Consider the following 16,540-nt stretch of genomic DNA (forward strand, 5'->3'; position numbering starts at 1 on the left):
ACGGTGACCCAAACACACAGGCGACAACTTCTGCTAGAGTGCCAAAGGGCTGCTGGATTGCTGCTGCAGTCACGCTGGAGGCCCGTCACAAGGCGCCACGCCGCGCACTGCTGTCACCGCTGGAACTGCCAAAGATGGCCGGGTCGTCGACGTCGTCTTCGCCGGCGCCGGCATTCGAGCCGTCCTCGTCGTCGTCCATCTGCAGCACAGCATCGGCTTCGCGCAGGATTTGCGAAATGGTGCGTTCGTGTCGCGACGAAGCCACCACCTTGGCGGGACCCGATGCCGAACGCCCACCACTCGCCGAGTCTTTCTCCTTGTCCGCTCTGCCAAGGCTGAAGCCACGCAGACCGGTGCGCTTCTTCTTGGCGTCGGGTGAGGTCGACAGCTCGGAGCTCGACGAGCGCGGAAGCGGTTGCGGCACGTTTGTCGGGACAATCGGCCTCGAGACGTCGAATGCGCGTCGAGATGAAGAGGATGCGCCGATGGACGAGCTCGAGGAGGCCTGGCGCGATCCGTGCTTTGTTGCAGCACTCGAGCGACTGCTGGAAGCGACGTCCGAGATGCTTGCGTGCGTGCCGGCCGATCCGACGCTCTGTGCCAACGACGTGTTGGAGGCCGCGGTGGGCACCTTGACGGCAGCATCCGACGACGAGGTGGTCGTCTCCTGAGATGCCGACACGGCAGCAAGGTTCTCGACGGGCTCTGGCTCAGCATCAGCCGAGGCGGCGACGGGATCGAGAGCCTCGGAGCGGTGCTCTTCGTAGCGCGAAGCGATCATGGCTGCATTTGCCAATTCCACTTGAAGCTCGTCGTCGGCTCCCGTCGGCGCGTCCGTGTCGACCTTTGATGAACCTGGCTGGCTGTCGGCTCGCGTGGGAATCTCTGGCATCTTGACCGGGATTGCCGCTTCAGTGATTACATCAGGGTCCTCGGCCTTGGCGACATCCTCCGATGCTGTGTGCGAATCGTTCGGGATGGATGCCGAACTGGCCGAAGGCTCGAGCCGATCGAGCGAAGCTGCGGCATCTGCAACTTCGTCATGAGGAAGTGCTGGTGCGGCCTTGAATTGCTCCTCAGAAGGCTCTTCCAGGCTTGCACGCGTCTGAGGTGCCTCCGCGGAAGCCTCGGTATCCTGTGATGTTAGAGGAGCGGAATCTTCGTTGACGTCGCCAGTGGCGGCCAATCCGACGTCTTCGCTGCGAGTGAGCTCGATCACGTCGATTGAGCTTTCGGCTGTTGCCGATGCCTCGACTGCTTCTGATGAATGCCTTGCTTCTGCTGCCTCAACCGGGACTACCGCCTCCACGGCTTTGGTCGGCTCAGGCGCCTCTTCTGGCTCCACGGCCTCGACTGGCTCAGCGGGCTCGACTGGCTCGACTGGCTCGACTTGCGCCGCAGTCTCCAGCGCCCCTGCTGCGTCCGTTGGTGCTGTTGGCGCTGCTGTTTGCGCCGCATCGTCCGTCTCGCTTTCGGGAGCCTGCGTGCTCGGTTCTGCTTCATCTACAGACGCGGATGCGGGTGCCTGCTCTTGCTCCTCTGACACGAGGGGCGCTTCAGAGAGCGAAGCTGCCGCTGCCGTCGTCGTCGCTGCTTCGTGCTCAGGCTTCGACGGCGAAGAGCCCTCGACCTCTTCTTTTGGCGCCAAGACCGGTGCTTCCTGTAGTAGGTCGACCTTGGATGCTGCAGCAGCACTCTCGACCTCGTCTTCTGTCGAGGCACGGAGCTTTGAAGATGGTTCTGTGGCCGTGGCGGAAGATGTTGACTCGGTCGCCTTGACGGCCGCTCTGGTCGGAGGAGAAGACTCGATACTGGCCTTGAGCAGGCTGGAGCGAGCCGATCCGTGCCCCTTTTGCTTGGCCTTTTGGGCGAGATCTCTTGCCACCGCCTCGTCTCGAGCCTTGTCGGCTGCCGAGCTGGGCTTGTGCACGCGATCACCACCAAGACGGAGGCCCTGCGGGATGGCGCCCTGATCCAAGAACTGGTCGACCTCGTCATCGCCGATGTCGACATTGCTGAGCCCAAGCGAAGCGAACAAGTCGTCGATATTGTCCTGGCTGACAATGTGTTTCATCCTGCTCTCTTCCATGGCGTCGTCGAGCGTCTTGCCCTGCGAGACGGCGTCGCGCAGCAGCGCACCCGAGGTCTTCCGGTTGGATGTGAGTGCAGCCGCTTCGGCGGCGAGTGCTCTTGTGGATCGCTGGGTGGCCGAGTAGCGCGCCATGGGCGAAGCTCGCGTGCCGTTGCTACTGGCTGGGCTGGGAGAGCCGGATGGCATGCGCTGGTGCGATGTTGTTGGACCCATCTTGGCCAGACGCAATGGCTTGACGGCTGCCTCTTTGGAAGGCTGATACTTTTTCTCTGCGGTCGTGGATGGCTGGAAGGACATCTTGCCGATGTCGGCGAGCATCGCATCGACATCTGCATCGTTGATCTCCTGCTCGTCGATGTTGAGCGAAGAGATAAACTGGTCCGCATCGGGCTCTTTCCAGCGTCCAGCGCCCTCGGCAGCGTGTGGCAAAGTTGGGTATAGGCTGGGATCCTTGGAGCTCACAGCTGACTGGGCCGGGTGGGGCTCGACGGCGGGTGCTGGCTGAGTCGCGGCTACTCCGAGAAAGAGCTCGAGCTCGCCAAACTCGACGGCCTCTTCAAAGTCGTCGTAGGAGCCGACCCACTCGTTGTTCACCAAGATGCCGGGGAGCTGTGGGTCCTTGGCCTTGCGTCGCCATCTGCTCTTGGCATCATCATCGGAGGCGAGATCGTGGTAGACGTAGGCGATCTTCTTGATGGCAAGCACCGAGGTGAAGCGCTCGTGGCGCGTGCGCACCTTGACGTTGGAGAGGATCGAAGTGCTGAAGAGCTCGACGGTGGGTTGCGCCATCTTGGCCGAGTCTGCGGCGGAGGAACAGACGAGCCAGCTCGCCAAATGCACCACGCCAGCGTACGGTCGAGAGTAAGTCAGGTGGACGCCACCGTCCGAGATGAGCCTCGACGTGGAAGAAGGCGAGTTGAGCGCCAGCCGGAGTCAGGGCCGTGCGGCACGCCCCTCATGCATCGAGTGGCCTGGCCGCGCCTGCTTCTTTCTCCACACGCCTGCTTTGCTCTGTTGGACCCTGCTCGACACGTCTCGGACGACAGCGGCTAAACGCGACCATTCGGTTCCGATCCATCGGCTGCTCCTCGGCCTCTCCCCAAGGAAAGATTCGGGACGTCCAACACCTCAAAAGATCTAACGCGTCGAGAAAATCGAAAAATCGCGACTCTGGGCTGGATGACCAATCCCTAGGCCGACCCGCGATGTGACTGTCCGCCCAGCTGATGGCGCGAACTTCTGAATTCAAAAGGAGCTGGCCAGAATTTCGAAACCCTGCGATGGAACGCCCGATTTGAAATCCGACGCTGGCGGCGGCTTCAAATGGCTCGTTTTCAAATCCACGACTGCCACAGCCCAAAGCGAGAGGGAGGGCACGGGCAGCAGCGCACCAGCGCAGCCTGAGATCATCGTCGCCTTCAGCCGTCCGTCCGCGTCGGGACAGAGATGAGAGAGGCAGCCGCACCGCTCTCTCTCTCTCTCTCCCGCAATTGGGAGTTTGGCAGGCCTTTTTCTTCTCAACCGGCTCGCCCTATCGCGGATTTGCAAACATCCCTCCCTCCACGCTACAGCAGCCAGAGCGCATCCGCTGTTTCATCGTCATCATTCTCCTCCTCACCACCACGACATCCACCCTCGCGTCACCACCATCACCTCCTCACTCCCCTCTTCCACCATCATCATGATCGGCCAGAACGTCGCTCGCGCCTCGCGAAGCAGCCTCCGCGCTGCCTCCCTCCTCGGCCGACGAACCATGGTCACGCAGGAGGAGCGATGGACGCTCGAAAACGCCCGCAACGCCGGCTCCTTCATCGAGGGCCCCAACAAGGTCCAGCTCAGCCACGTCGTCCCCAACATCGAGGCATCCTGGAAGTCGCTCTCCAAGGAGGAGCAGTACGGCGTCTTCCGCCAGTTGGAAGAGCTCCAGAGGAAGGACTGGAAGGAGCTCAGCGTCGATGAGAAGAAGGCTGGTAAGTGTCTACTCTCGCCGCTCACGCAGCCTCGCCGCACATTTGCTCGCATCAGCCGCCTGGGCTTACGCTCCAGCCGCGTCAATCGTGCCGCACCAAGGGCGACAAAGCCTGGACATCGGCTTGAACCCAGCAATGCGCACAGCTTGGTCCTCAGCTTCGCCGTCATCCACTCCACCGCTCGCGTCCTGGCTGCGTCATCAATCCAGGCGTGACCCTTGCGACACCTCTCGTACGCCCACACGTCAGAATCCCTATATTTACACATCCTACTTTGCACATCACAGCATACTTTGTCTCGTTCGGCCCCCACGGTCCCCGCAAGCCCATCACCGCCTCCGGCCAGGGCGCAAAGACCTTTGCCGGCGTCGTGGCCGCTCTCGGTGTCACCACCGGTGTCTTCTACCTCATGCGTGCCAACGGTAAGTATGCCCTCGACCCTCAGCAGCCGTGGCAACCGCCCTCAATCCGAACCACACGCTTACGTCCTTGCCCTTGGCGTCACACATCCAACAGGCGGCGCCCCCGTCAAGACCATGACCAAGGAGTGGCAAGAGGCCTCCAACGAGATCGCGCTCGAACAGAAGCAGAACCCCATCACCGGTATCGCCAGCGACAACTACAAGGGCAAGGGTCACGTTCAGTCCGCATAAGCCCGCACTTGCTCTCGTCGCCCGCCAAAATATCACTCTTTCTTCACTCGTCTTTCCGTCGTCGAAAGGGAGGAATCATCAATCTAGATCGATTTGCACAGCATCCTTTGGCCGCACAGCATTCACCCGCCGCCGTCTGATCACGACAACACGCCGCCGAATCCGCCTCGACCTTGGGGCGCTACAGTTTGGAGTTCGCGCTTTCGAGCAGCGGCACTCCGGTCAGCTTGCTCAACTGAGCCAGCGCCGGAGTCGAATCGCTCGAGTCGACGCCTACAACGAGAGCGCGCGCCGCAGCAGTCGCATTCGGAAAGGGGCAAACGCAGGGTTCAGTCAGTGAAGCAGCAGGGCAGCATCTGGAGGGCAGAGCGAGGGACGCTTACGGATTGTGGTGATGCCCAGCTTCTGCGCCGCCTTGAGGTTGGGTCCAATGTCGTCGAGGAACACCACCTCGCTCGGCTTGACCTTGAGCAGGTTGAGTGCGTACTCGTAGAATTCCGGGTCGGGTTTCCTGTCGCCGCACGCGAACGAGCCGGTAACAAGCCGGAAGAGGAGTGTGTCAGTGTCGGTTCTTGGAGCTGTTGAATGAGAGTCCGAACGCACCTCTTACCAACCACGGCGCTCTCAATGTAGAAATCAAACAGCTTGCGCAGCTGGTCCTGCGACGAGCCCAGCCCGAGGTGCTGCAGCTCCTCGTCGAGCGAAGGTGCTTTCCCACCACCTCCTTCCGCTGATGCGGGCACTTGGGTAGGTGGCGCAAAGTTGTTGGTCAGGGCCGCCACCGTGAATCGGCCCGTTTCTACAACAGGAGAAGCGTCGCTTCAGAGTCAGTACTGCTTGTCTCGCCCGCACCTTGGTGTGCGTTCATCCTCACCTTTGAGCCGCATGATGGCAGTACGCATCTTGGGATCCACAGTGGTGGAAGTCCTCATCATCTGCCCGAAAAGCTGTTCAACGGCACCCCAGACCGATGCAAAATGGTCAGTTGAGCCGCTGCGTCGAGGATGGCCAGGAAGCTTTGCGCAGGCGTACGTACTTCTCGTCCGTCCACCTTGAGCTTAGTCGGAAGCTTTGGCACTTCTGTAACCGTTCGCCACGAAGCTCCAGCCGCGTCAGTACTGCCACGATACTGAATTGCGAGTGCCGACTTACCTTGTCCTCGGCTTTGGCAGAACTTGGTGAAGGCGGCATTGTTCTTCTCGACGTCGCTCAGCTCTTGGCCGAATCGACGGTAGAAGGTGTACAGGTCGAGCTCGCTACGTTCGAATTGCTGCAGATCCGCAAGTGCAGTCGAAGGTCAGAACCTCGTTTGCATGACCCAAAGCGCTTTGCCAGAATTCGTCGACTCACCTGAAATGCACCGCCTCGGCCTTGAGCGGTGATGGCTACATTGAGATACTGAAATGGCAGTCCATGCTCCTTCTCGTACCTGCATTGCAGCTCGGATCGTCAGCACATGTGATCGACGGTACATCGGGGCATGAACTCACCTATTGATAGCAAACAGCGGGCTTCCAACCACCACGCCGCCGATGTCAAAGATGACCGCTTTGAATGGCATCACGTCTACGTCGTCGGAGCAGAACAGCGCGAGTGGAAAGAAAGATGGCCGTTCGTGGCTAACGGCAGATCCTGCTGTGGTGGCTCCGTAAACGTCGGCTCGTGCAAAGTCGTGGATCCGGATGACGGTCGGGCAGGAAGCATGCAAGCATCCAGCAGAGGGTCCGGGGCGGGGAGCGTGGATGAATGCAGCTTCGACGTAGCCGGGAGTCGGGTAAATCAAGACGCCGAATTCTGACTTGAGCTCGTCGCCACTCCACTCCACACCGCTTGATGCTCCCTTGCCGGGACAACACGGCCGTGCTCAAAGCACCTCCTTCACCATCCACCATGGGCGATTGCACCGATATCCAGCTTCTCGCTCGAGAGAGCCGTGCTGGCAAGCTTAACCGAACCATTCTTCACCTCCGCTTTGTCAGAACCACGGAGACAATCGAGATGGCTTGATGGATAAGCCGAAAACAAAACAAGCCGTTATATTGCCTGACGAATCTTGGCCTCGAAATTCTGAATCCCCTGTCTCACTACAATTGTCTTGCGCTTCACGGACACATTTTGGCATTGCCGCATCTTGATAATCATAATTTCTCGCTTGTCGGAAATTAGCTTCTCGTCGTGCGAGTCCAAAAAAAGTCTGGCCTTCGCGACCGGCATTTAGGCACCTTCTCATGCCGAAGTCGAAATTGCAATCGTACCCGCCTTCCCATCTGCGCAGACGCAGACATTAATGAATCATGACATTCGTGGTTCACGACATGAGCAAGAAGTGGCTCCTGTAAGCTCGCAACCAGACTTGTACGTTAAAACCCAATTATACCTTTTTCACCGCTACGGGCTTGCCACCATGCGGCATGCCTGCACTTGTTGGCAATGACGAAGACCTCCAGTTCTTCAGCAACAACAACGCCTTTGATGCAGTGGCTCAATACGCCCTAGTGGATCAAAGTCAGGAGTCCTGGGAGCTCTTTGGACAGTCCAATCATGACTACTTCCTTGGCGTCTTCAGGCCCCTGCATGATAGTCATATCCTAACAAGTGGGGTGGGTGGCGACGAGCAGCCACCCATCAGCCACCCGGGGGGGATGGCGAAAATCAGCCACCCAGCAGCCACCCTGCTCCTCGCCAGCTACCGTTTTGTTAGGATATGAGTGCACTGTCCATGACCTACGATACAGTGCAGTTCATGGTCAATCTTACAGGGGCGGCCTTGTTGCTCTGCCAGCTCCCAGAGAAAAAGAAAGGCCGGAAAGAAAGGGGTTGGTGCAAAACCTGCAGCTGGAGACGTGAGCCTCAGGATGGCTCCTGTGATGTGACTACACGCTTCCTCATCAATCGGGGAACACATTGGTACACGTCCAAGATTTATCGATCTTGGACTCCCAAGTTCCTGCCAGTCAGCGCCGTGAGTCAAGAGCGATTTATGAATTTTGCTGTCATAGTTCGGTAGAAAGGCGGGACGGGGTAGCTGGGAGTGCCCTGGCCCCATGCATGATGTCGAATTTTGTCAACCAAAAACATAGTGTCCATATTTTGTGACAACGCCCTCTTTTAGTGACCACGGAGTCATATTCGATAAAATGCAAATTCATGATTGGCCAATCCAGCCGGCAACAGCCAGTCAATCGCTCGTGACCGGCTCAGGGCTAGATAACGGATCAGCAAAGCAAGCATGATGAGGCTGCGTTTCTTCAGCATAGAAGGTGGTCCGTCTTTGTGCTTCAATAGTTGCACAGGCAATGAGGGTGCGACTTTAGGCCGGTTGCTTCAAAATCATGATTGTGGTTTCGTCATTGAAGGTTGACAAATTTGAAGCGTGAACGCAATCATCCTGCCTGACCACAGAATTGGGCGATTTTCCGAGATCGAGCCCATGGGTCAAAATTGATACCACCTTTTTCTGATCCACTCGAATCTGCTTAAGTGTCCGACCTCAAAACTTAGATGCCGAAATATTGTTTCCGAGACAGCTTGAAAGTATGTGCCGGGGCTGAAAATCTGCATCGTTGAACTTGCATTATTAAATCGGTAAAAGTGGCGAGCCGCTGTGCCGAAACTAGACTGGGAAGTTACGCATGACTTTCTTGATTCAGATCCTTGATAAATTACGGAGAAGCTTTACAGGGCCTAGGGAGAATCATAATTACTCTGACGACGTTCTATTTTGGAGCTCAAATGGGCACATGAGCGTCACAGATGGCATCCGGGTGATCATATTACTTTCGTGATTTTTGTTTCATTGATGGGCCTGTTTCGATAATGGACCACTCACGTTGTGGCTGCGGTCTTAACTTCGAAAAGTGCATAAACACCGGTCGCGAAGGTGAACTGACTCTATGATTCGGCATGCGGGCCCGTGACCAGGAGACGCCCGTCGCCTTTCATGTAATGTTTTGTTTTTCCAACTTCGGCAGGAATGAGACGCTAGATGCGATGCCTGAACTCCTTGGGACTGACGCTCATGAACCCTTCGATTGATTTACGCAACAGCTTTCGCTACACTGACACTGGCATCTATTTTCACACAAAAGATATGCGCCTCGGACGATTTTTATTCTGTAGGTTTGCTTGACTACGCATCATGAGTCATAAGTAAGCGGCTGAGCGTGCTAACATGGAGAAGAAGGGCGGAGCATATGTTGGAGCACGATCTCAGCTGCGCAACTCATGTCTCAGGCCCCTTTGCAGAAATTCATATCCTAACAAATGGGGTGGGTGGCGACGAGCAGCCACCCATCAGCCACCCCACAGCCACCCACACCCACACACACATGGGTGGCTGCTGGGTGGCTGATCCCAAGAAGCCACCCCGGGTGGCTGATGGGTGGCTGCTGGGTGGCTGCTCCTCGCCAGCTCGCGTTTTTTTAGGATATGATTACGATTGTGACATCCGCATCATTCTCAAGACTGAAAAGGTCGTAAAGTACTCACTTGAAACAGCTCGGATGCCTGATTCTAAAGCGATTCATGATTCATGATTCAAGTTGCACCACATAACTTACGATCGTTTGTGCATTGGTATAACCATTCATTCGACGCGCATGGGACGGAGAAAAAAGTCATGAGACACAAACGCAAGTCAGTCGAGGCTTCCCGCACAGCTCTCATACCGCCAACTCTGCGGCCCCCTGCAGCTCCTTTTCCCCTTGTGTTGAACTTTCTCCAATCAGTGTCCAATGCCTCCACACGTGCCAGGTTCGACAGCGTTCAAGTGAGGCCTGAAACACTACCCTCGTCCTAAGAGCCAAGCTGCCTTCATCTCCACCATCCATCTGCAACCTTGAGCCTGTTGCCGGCGCTGTGGCTGGTGCAACTGCGTCAGAGTTGGTTCCTCCCTGTGCTACCACGCCCGTGTACCAGCGGGATGTGCAGCACCTGAGTTTCTTCCCGTTGGTGGCAGGAAGCACATTCTTCATAGCCGCCACCGCCTGACCGCCACGTGCCCTCCCATGCCAAGAGCCTCAGCTGGACGGAGCAGCACAAGGTTGCTGACCTGCTGCGCATGAGTTCAAGGGCCAATATCCTTGGGACTGGAACGTCCAGAAGGGCTTAAAGGCCGAGCAGCGCACGACTTGGTCAGCAAAAAGAGGCCATTTGCAGTTGGCATCCACGCTCCAAGTCGTATGCATGCAGCTAGAACTAGCCACTTTTGCGACGCCAGATGGCACCTCTGTCGCATCGCCATCTCGAACCAGCACCCGCAAATGCATTCACGACACACTACTTCCACGTTTGGGATCAAAAGAAAAGAAATGTCCATTTACAATCAATACTCTATGTGTATACTAGATCCAGCCGTCTCTGGAGTCGGTGTGGTGCTGATGGCTGCTTCCTGAGTCGATGCGTTTCATGACTTCGCCCCAGGCTGTGGCTTCGAACGACTCGATGGCGGGCGAGGCTCTGCGCACCACCTCTTCCCTCGACACGCCGCTGCGCAATCCACCCTCTTCCTCCCGCTCGGTGGGGATTTGGAGTGCGAGTGCTGGGCGGGAGGAGCTGGGGTGGTCGTCGTTGAGCGTGATGGTGGGAACGCCGTCGGTGTGCATTTGGGCGCGGAGGGCGAGGAACCTGCGGCGGAGGTATCCTACTTTGAGCAGGCCGCGGACCCGGTCGAGGCGAAGTTGGTGGTCGATTCGTTCGGACATCGCCGTGCGTTCGACGAGCTCGTCGATGCTGAGCGCCTCGTGGGCGTCGATGAGCTTCGCGCGCGCCAGCACGAGCATCATGTCGGTAAAGCTCACGCCCTTGCGGGGATGCGCCACCAGCACCGCTTCGTGGTATACGCGGTTGAACCGCTCGCGTCGCATGCGTAGCTCGCCCGCATCGACGCTCGCCAGTGCGCGCGCCAGACGTTCTGCATCCGTCTGCCCCGCATCCTCCTGAGGTGTGAGCGAGGTGGGCGAGGCAGGCCAGTTAAAGAAGGCATCCTGGGCCTTGCCGTCGCGCAGGGGCGATCGCAACGGCGACGCACTCTTCAAAAAGTCGAGCGCGCCCCTCCCCTTCCCTCCCGCCACCGAGGGACTCGCCGGCACCTCTTGGCTTAGCGCCGCCCTGAGCACGCGCAAGCTACACTCTGGCGGATAGAGCGCCACCTCGAGTCCTCCCTTTACCGAGGCGAGGAACGGCACAATCTGTTCTTTCTGGATGTACCCCTTCCTGCCGCGATCAAACCTTGCCCAGCTGCTCTTGAAGTGCCGAATGTCGCTCGAGGAGAGCACCGCCTTGCTGCCGAGGTCAAAGATGTACGAAAAGTTCTCCACCACAGTACCTGTGAACATGTTGAGGAAGATGTACATCGAGATGACGTTCCAGCCGATGAAGAGCACGTAAGCCCATGCCTCGCTGCCGCAGTCGCTCGTGAGGTAGTTGGCCGACGGCGTGCACTGCGGCGGCGACACGGTGTAGTCGTGCATGAAGCTGTTCCATCCCTCGCCGGTGGAGATCATGCTGAGGAAGACGAGCGAGCCGATCATGGTGGAAAAGTTCTTGGCGTACGTCTCGTTGGCGCCCCACTTTGTCAGTCCAAACACCTCGACCAGCATAATCGCCCAAACCAGGAACATGGTCAGCCACAGCAGGAAGAGCGACAGGATGGCAGGCAGCGATGCGAATGCCGTCTTGAACAGCTGGTTGAGCGAGCGGTTCTTCTGCACCAGCTTGAGCGCCACGCACACCAAGAACAGCTTCTGCAGCTGCACGATCGCCTGCGACTCGTTGGCGCCCGTCAGCAGCGGTAATGTGGTAGCCAGCGTGCCCGACACGACAAAGAGGTCGTACAAGTTCCAAGGGTTTTCGCGGAAGCTGCGCCATCCGAGGCCTAGTAGCCTCGCAGCAATGTCGAGCGCATACACGGCCGTAAAGCCGAGGTAGAGGGCGTCGCGCAGCCGATTGGCCCAGTCGGGATCGGCGTACTGCTGCGTCATGAGCGTCACGATCGTGGCGACGTACATGAGCGTCATGCCTCTACTCCACCAACCGTTCTTGTTGAGCGTGCGGTCGTAGCACCACGCGCGCAGGCTCTGGCCGGGCCTACGCTTCGGCCGCTTCGACGGACGCTGTCGAACGATCAACCGGCGCAGATCGATCCACTGTCTCTGAGCCGCCGTCTGGTATGCTGCACCGGAAAAGGTCTGGAAGTTTTCGATGATCACCGACACGAAGAGCGTGAGCACCGTGGTGCTGCCGACGAGGTTGTAGATCAAAAAGAACAACGCGTTGACTTGGCGGTTGTCGTTCTGCAGCTGCCGATCCTTGCCCGCCACACTCATGGCGGCGGTCATGACGTCGATCCAACCCTCGAGCGAGATGATCTCGAACAAGATCAGCAGTGCGCCCTTGAAGTCGTCAAACGAGTAGACACTTCCTTCCGTCGGATTGCCCCACACGCGCGGGGCGAGGAAGTTAAAGTCGCCGGGCGAGTTTATGAACTCGCCCGCACACTCGAACTTTCCCCTGACCGCATCTGAGCCGTCGTTGCACGAGTAGAGCAGACCGGCAAACAGGTTCTGTCCCCACACGGCGTAGGGGATGATGTAGAGGATCGACAGGATGGACGCATCGAGGATCCTGCCCGCACCTGCAATCATGACCGCATGGAAGGTATCTCGCATGAGCGACGAGAGATTGATGAGCCTGAGCGCACGGAAGGCCTTGAGCGCACGCGTGAAGCGCGACACACCGCCGATCACCGCCAACTCGGTGGCGACGTTGACAAGGAGCGTGACGAGCACAAACAGATCCAGCGCGTTCCACACGCTCAACACGTACGCATTCGGCGTAAACGCCAGCCCGTCCGCCACGGTCTTGACCGCAAACTCGGCCAGAAACAGCGACGACAGGCTGAGCTCGAGGATCGAGAACCACGATGCACGGATCAAGCCGTACTTGTCGTAGTAGTCGCGTCGATACACTGGCGTCGCGATCGCCGCCGACACCACCGATCCGACAATGGCGAGGAAGACGGCGATCTGGAACAGCTTGTGCCTGAACGGCGACACGGGTCTTCCAAACAGCCTTTCGCCATGCGACGAGGGCACAAGGCTCTGACAGAAGCGACGGAAGCGGTTGTGGTTGGAGAAGAGAAAGTACGACTTGTCGTACGACGGATGGCTTGCGATGAACTTGGCCTGCTGGATGCGCGCGTCGCTAGGCGAGCGCTGCAGGAACGCTGCTGCATCGTTGCTCGCGGTGGCGAGCCCCAGATCGGAGCGCATGCGCGCCAGTCGTCGGTTGCTGGCAAATTCGTGCGCGGCCTTGTCTGCTGGGTCTGCATCGTACGTCGCAGCGTATGCATGGGCGTCCGGGTGGAGCATGTCGTCGGCATGGATGCTGCTGCGCAGCCTGCGCGCATTGAGGTTGTCGAGCGGCACGACCTCTTCGGGCTTGTCGAGGCGGAGCATCTTGCGCACCGTATTGACCGTGCGCTGTGCCGTCGCGGTCGAAGTGTCCACGACGTGATGCATGGAGAGCGGGCGCGCCTTCTTCTCGTCGGTGCGCGCATCGATCTTGGAGCCGCCGACGATCTTGTTGGTGCGCGAACCCGATCCAGCGCCTTGATCGCTCCTCGCCGGATCCGATGCCGCAGAGCCCGTATGCGCGGCATTGCGCCTCTTCAGGTATCGGTACGGACTGAGCTTGTCGAGGATGCGCTGGGTGAGCGTGGTGGGTCTTGGCTCGTTTCGGCGAAGGTACTGCTCCAGCTGCTGCTGGCGCTTCTCGCTCTCTGCCACGCTGAAGTTCTCGTTGATGACGGCGATGAACATCTGGAGCACGATAAAGTTGGCAAAGAGGAACCAGCCGGACAAGAAGATGGCGGCGATGACCGCCTGCTTGGACTCGACGCCCGTCGAGGTGGCGCTGAAGAGCACGTCGGTCCAGTTTTCCGAGGTGAAGATCTGGTACATGGCGAGGAAGGAGTTGAACGAGTGTTTGAACGTCATCTCTGTCCATTCGCCGTCGTCGTCCTGGGGTATATCTCCACGGAAGAGCTGGGTTGCGATGAGCGAGGCGAGCCCCACCATGAGCAGCAGGAAGAGCACCATGTTGAGCATCTTGTTGAGCGAGCCGAACGCGCGCACGAGCAGCACGCGCATGCGCGGGATCGCCGCGATCACGCGGTAGAACCTCGCAAGCTGGAAGAACGTCAGCCACGCATATACGTCCGAGTCCTTGATCACGGGGATCTGGATGATGCTGGTGATGAACGCCAGCGCCAAGTCGGCACGGTTCTGCTTGGAGGCGAGGAATCCGCGCCAGTCTCCGTCCAGCACAAACGCCAAGAAGCGCATGGCGATCTCGAGGTCGAAGGCGAGCGTAAAGTAGAGCTCGATGCGCGATCGTTTCTGCAGCTCGCTTGGAGGCAGGTAGGTGGCGCGCGAGGCCTGGATCGCCACGTCAAAGATGATGGCGAGGATCCAGAGATACTTTGTATACCCCCACACGCGCTTGAAGCCAAGCGCAAGACTCTTGAGCCTTCCCCTTGAGCTCGGCTGCTTCTCGGGATCGGCAGCTGGGTCTGGGAGCTTCTGATCGGCAAAGGCGCTGCGCTGGGTGCGCGCGGTGAGCGTGGCGAAGCTGTTTGTGATGACGGCGACGAACAAGTTGGCGAGCCAAAAGTTGAGCACGATGATGCCTACGATAAAGTAGATGCAGGAGGCGTAGTAGTCTGCGTCGATCATGTCGTACATGGTCTGCGACCAGTTGTTGGACGAGATGACGATGACCACCTCGAGGAGCGAGGTCACAATGTTGTCGAACGACTGCGTGTTGCTCTGCGGATTCGACTGCTGCTCGAGGCAGATCTGACCGCGCGGACAGATGAATCCCTTGGGGGACGAGCCGGACGGGCTGCCGTTGGCGAGAAGGTGGCCTAGCTTGTCGCCGGCCTGGGTCCAGTAGCCTCCGCAGAGCTGGGCGAGAGTGTTGTTCTGACCGGGCTGGCCGTTGAGGTCGCCGAGCCAGACGCAGTTTCTGCGGTAGGAGCCCTGAAAGCTCTGGATGCCGATGATGCCAAAGAGGAGCATGGCGAATGCGGTGAAGGAGGTGACGCTGAGCAGGATGAAGGCCGAGGTCTTGAGCGAGTGGAGGATGGTGGTGGTGCCGCTGGTGGCGGTGAGGAGGCGCGCGCATCGGAGCACGCTGAGCGCGCGAAAGATGTAGATGTGGTGGTGCGGGGTGGATTCCTGGTGGGTGAGTGCGAGGGCCAAGGCGATCCAAAAGGCGAGGATGGCGACAAAGTCGACGCGATTCCACGAGTGGCGGAGGAAGGCGTAGTGTACGGATTTGACGCGCTGCTTCTCGACGGCCTCGGCAAAGGGGGTGTTGGCGTTGTGCCAGAAGGAGGGAGCGGTGGATTCGGAGAGGAACATGCTTGTTTCGCTCTGGTTGAGGCGACGGCCTGGGTGGCGTGTGGATGGTGCGGCGCTGGCTTCTCGGTGGTGGTGGTGGTCGGTGAAGCCCATGTCTCCGGCGAGGACGCGCTGAGCGCGATGCTTAAAGTTGCCGCCCAGGGTGCCGAGGGTGTCGAGCGTGTTGGACCTGCTCATTTGGCGTCTGTGTTCGGAGTGCTGGGTTGGTGCTGTGGGCTTGACGGCACTGTCGACGTCGTCGAGGGGCGCTGCGTAGAGCGGGGGCGGGTTGATGACGAGGCCCGAGACGATGATGCGAGCGAGGATCTCGAGGGTATATACGGCGAATATGGCGAGCAGAATGATGTTGGAGGTGTCGCTGAAGAAGCGTTGCGGGCGAGGATGGTGATAGACGCTCTGAGCGGACTGTACGACGAGGGTGACGGTGTTGGCGAGGATGAGGAGGAGCACGACGGGTTCGATCCACCACTGTGCGAGGAGGGATGCGAGGGCTGTGCGGATCTTGTTTTCGGGAGCAAAGATGCCGAGACTCTTGCCGCGGAGCAGCTGGATGTGGTGTGTGGTTGGGCTGATGTGCGAATGTTGTTGTGGTGAAGGATGGACGGTGCGTGCCGAGTCGTCGCTGTCGTCTTGGTCTGCATCGTGGTCGTTGAGCGGGAGGTGAGTGGGTTGGTTGTGATGTACGACGCGTCTGGAGAGACGACGAATGGACTTGGAGAGGCGGTCGAGGTTGGACCTGGCCTTTGCAAAGTTGCCCGGGTTGTGGCCTGCGGTGGCGTATACGTCTGCGCTTGATTTGAGGTGTGGGGGTGGATCTTCTAGTGCGCCTGGTGAAGCTGTGCGATGGTGATGGGTGAGGATGGCTCTGTCGTGGTCGTGATCCTGGTCAGTGTAGGTTGCGTCGGATTCGCGACTGTAGCCGTAGTGCATAGCCGACGACGCTGGATGCAAGTTGGCGAGCGGTAACGAGGAGCGGCGTGGTGGGGGGAAAGAATCGTCGAGTGGCTGCGGAGATAGCGGCAGAGGAGCGTCCAAGATGCCAGCATCTATCGACGACTCTCGGCGGTGGTGCGACGATGCGCGATAAGGCGGTTGGGTAGTGGACTGCTCGTTGAGGTCCCAGCTGAGCCTGCGGATGAGGCGTTCGTCGTTGGACGAGTGCACGGGTGAGGCGATTGCGCCAAAGTCGTGCATGTGCTCGTTGCCGTAGTAGTAGCTGTTGATGTAGATGTCCGAGTGGTGCGAGGGGATGCTGCTTGCGCTGACCGAGTCTCTGTATTGCGGAGATGCGGGCGATCGCAGCGGGTCGTGTGTGGGTGGAACGAGGCTGGTTGAAGCGGAAGGAGTCTGCTCGTCGTGTGACGAGGGTGTTTGTGCGCTCATGGTTGGGTATCCCTCGCC

General features: G+C 58.9%; 4 protein-coding genes across 4 annotated transcripts; 1 reads left to right on the forward strand and 3 right to left on the reverse strand.

Annotated features, from left to right (window-relative positions):
• Positions 1-85: 85 nt before the first annotated feature.
• Positions 86-2,881, reverse strand: PAN0_016d5365 (uncharacterized protein; the record flags this gene model as incomplete). Its single annotated transcript, XM_014799306.1, has 1 exon — positions 86-2,881. One exon carries the CDS (start codon positions 2,879-2,881, stop codon positions 86-88), a length of 2,796 nt encoding a protein of 931 aa, XP_014654792.1.
• Positions 2,882-2,926: 45 nt separating this feature from the next.
• On the forward strand, positions 2,927-4,715 carry PAN0_016c5366 (cytochrome c oxidase subunit V; the record flags this gene model as incomplete). Its single annotated transcript, XM_014799307.1, has 6 exons — positions 2,927-2,953; positions 3,345-3,516; positions 3,664-4,062; positions 4,139-4,294; positions 4,350-4,484; positions 4,579-4,715. 6 exons carry the CDS (start codon positions 2,927-2,929, stop codon positions 4,713-4,715), a joined length of 1,026 nt encoding a protein of 341 aa, XP_014654793.1.
• Positions 4,716-4,896: 181 nt separating this feature from the next.
• Positions 4,897-6,982, reverse strand: PAN0_016d5367 (HAD-like protein; the record flags this gene model as incomplete). Its single annotated transcript, XM_014799308.1, has 9 exons — positions 4,897-4,988; positions 5,099-5,226; positions 5,319-5,514; positions 5,590-5,662; positions 5,752-5,795; positions 5,868-5,985; positions 6,066-6,144; positions 6,206-6,555; positions 6,971-6,982. The coding sequence occupies 9 exons, from the start codon at positions 6,980-6,982 to the stop codon at positions 4,897-4,899; spliced, it is 1,092 nt and encodes a 363-aa protein (XP_014654794.1).
• A 3,075-nt stretch (positions 6,983-10,057) lies between these two features.
• PAN0_016d5368 (calcium channel subunit cch1) lies at positions 10,058-16,522 on the reverse strand (the record flags this gene model as incomplete). Its single annotated transcript, XM_014799309.1, has 1 exon — positions 10,058-16,522. The coding sequence occupies one exon, from the start codon at positions 16,520-16,522 to the stop codon at positions 10,058-10,060; it is 6,465 nt and encodes a 2,154-aa protein (XP_014654795.1).
• Between the last annotated feature and the right edge of the window lie 18 nt (positions 16,523-16,540).

This window comes from Moesziomyces antarcticus (genome assembly GCF_000747765.1).
Source record: "Moesziomyces antarcticus DNA, scaffold: scaffold_v10016, strain JCM 10317, whole genome shotgun sequence".
NCBI classification, from domain to species: Eukaryota; Fungi; Basidiomycota; class Ustilaginomycetes; order Ustilaginales; family Ustilaginaceae; genus Moesziomyces; species Moesziomyces antarcticus.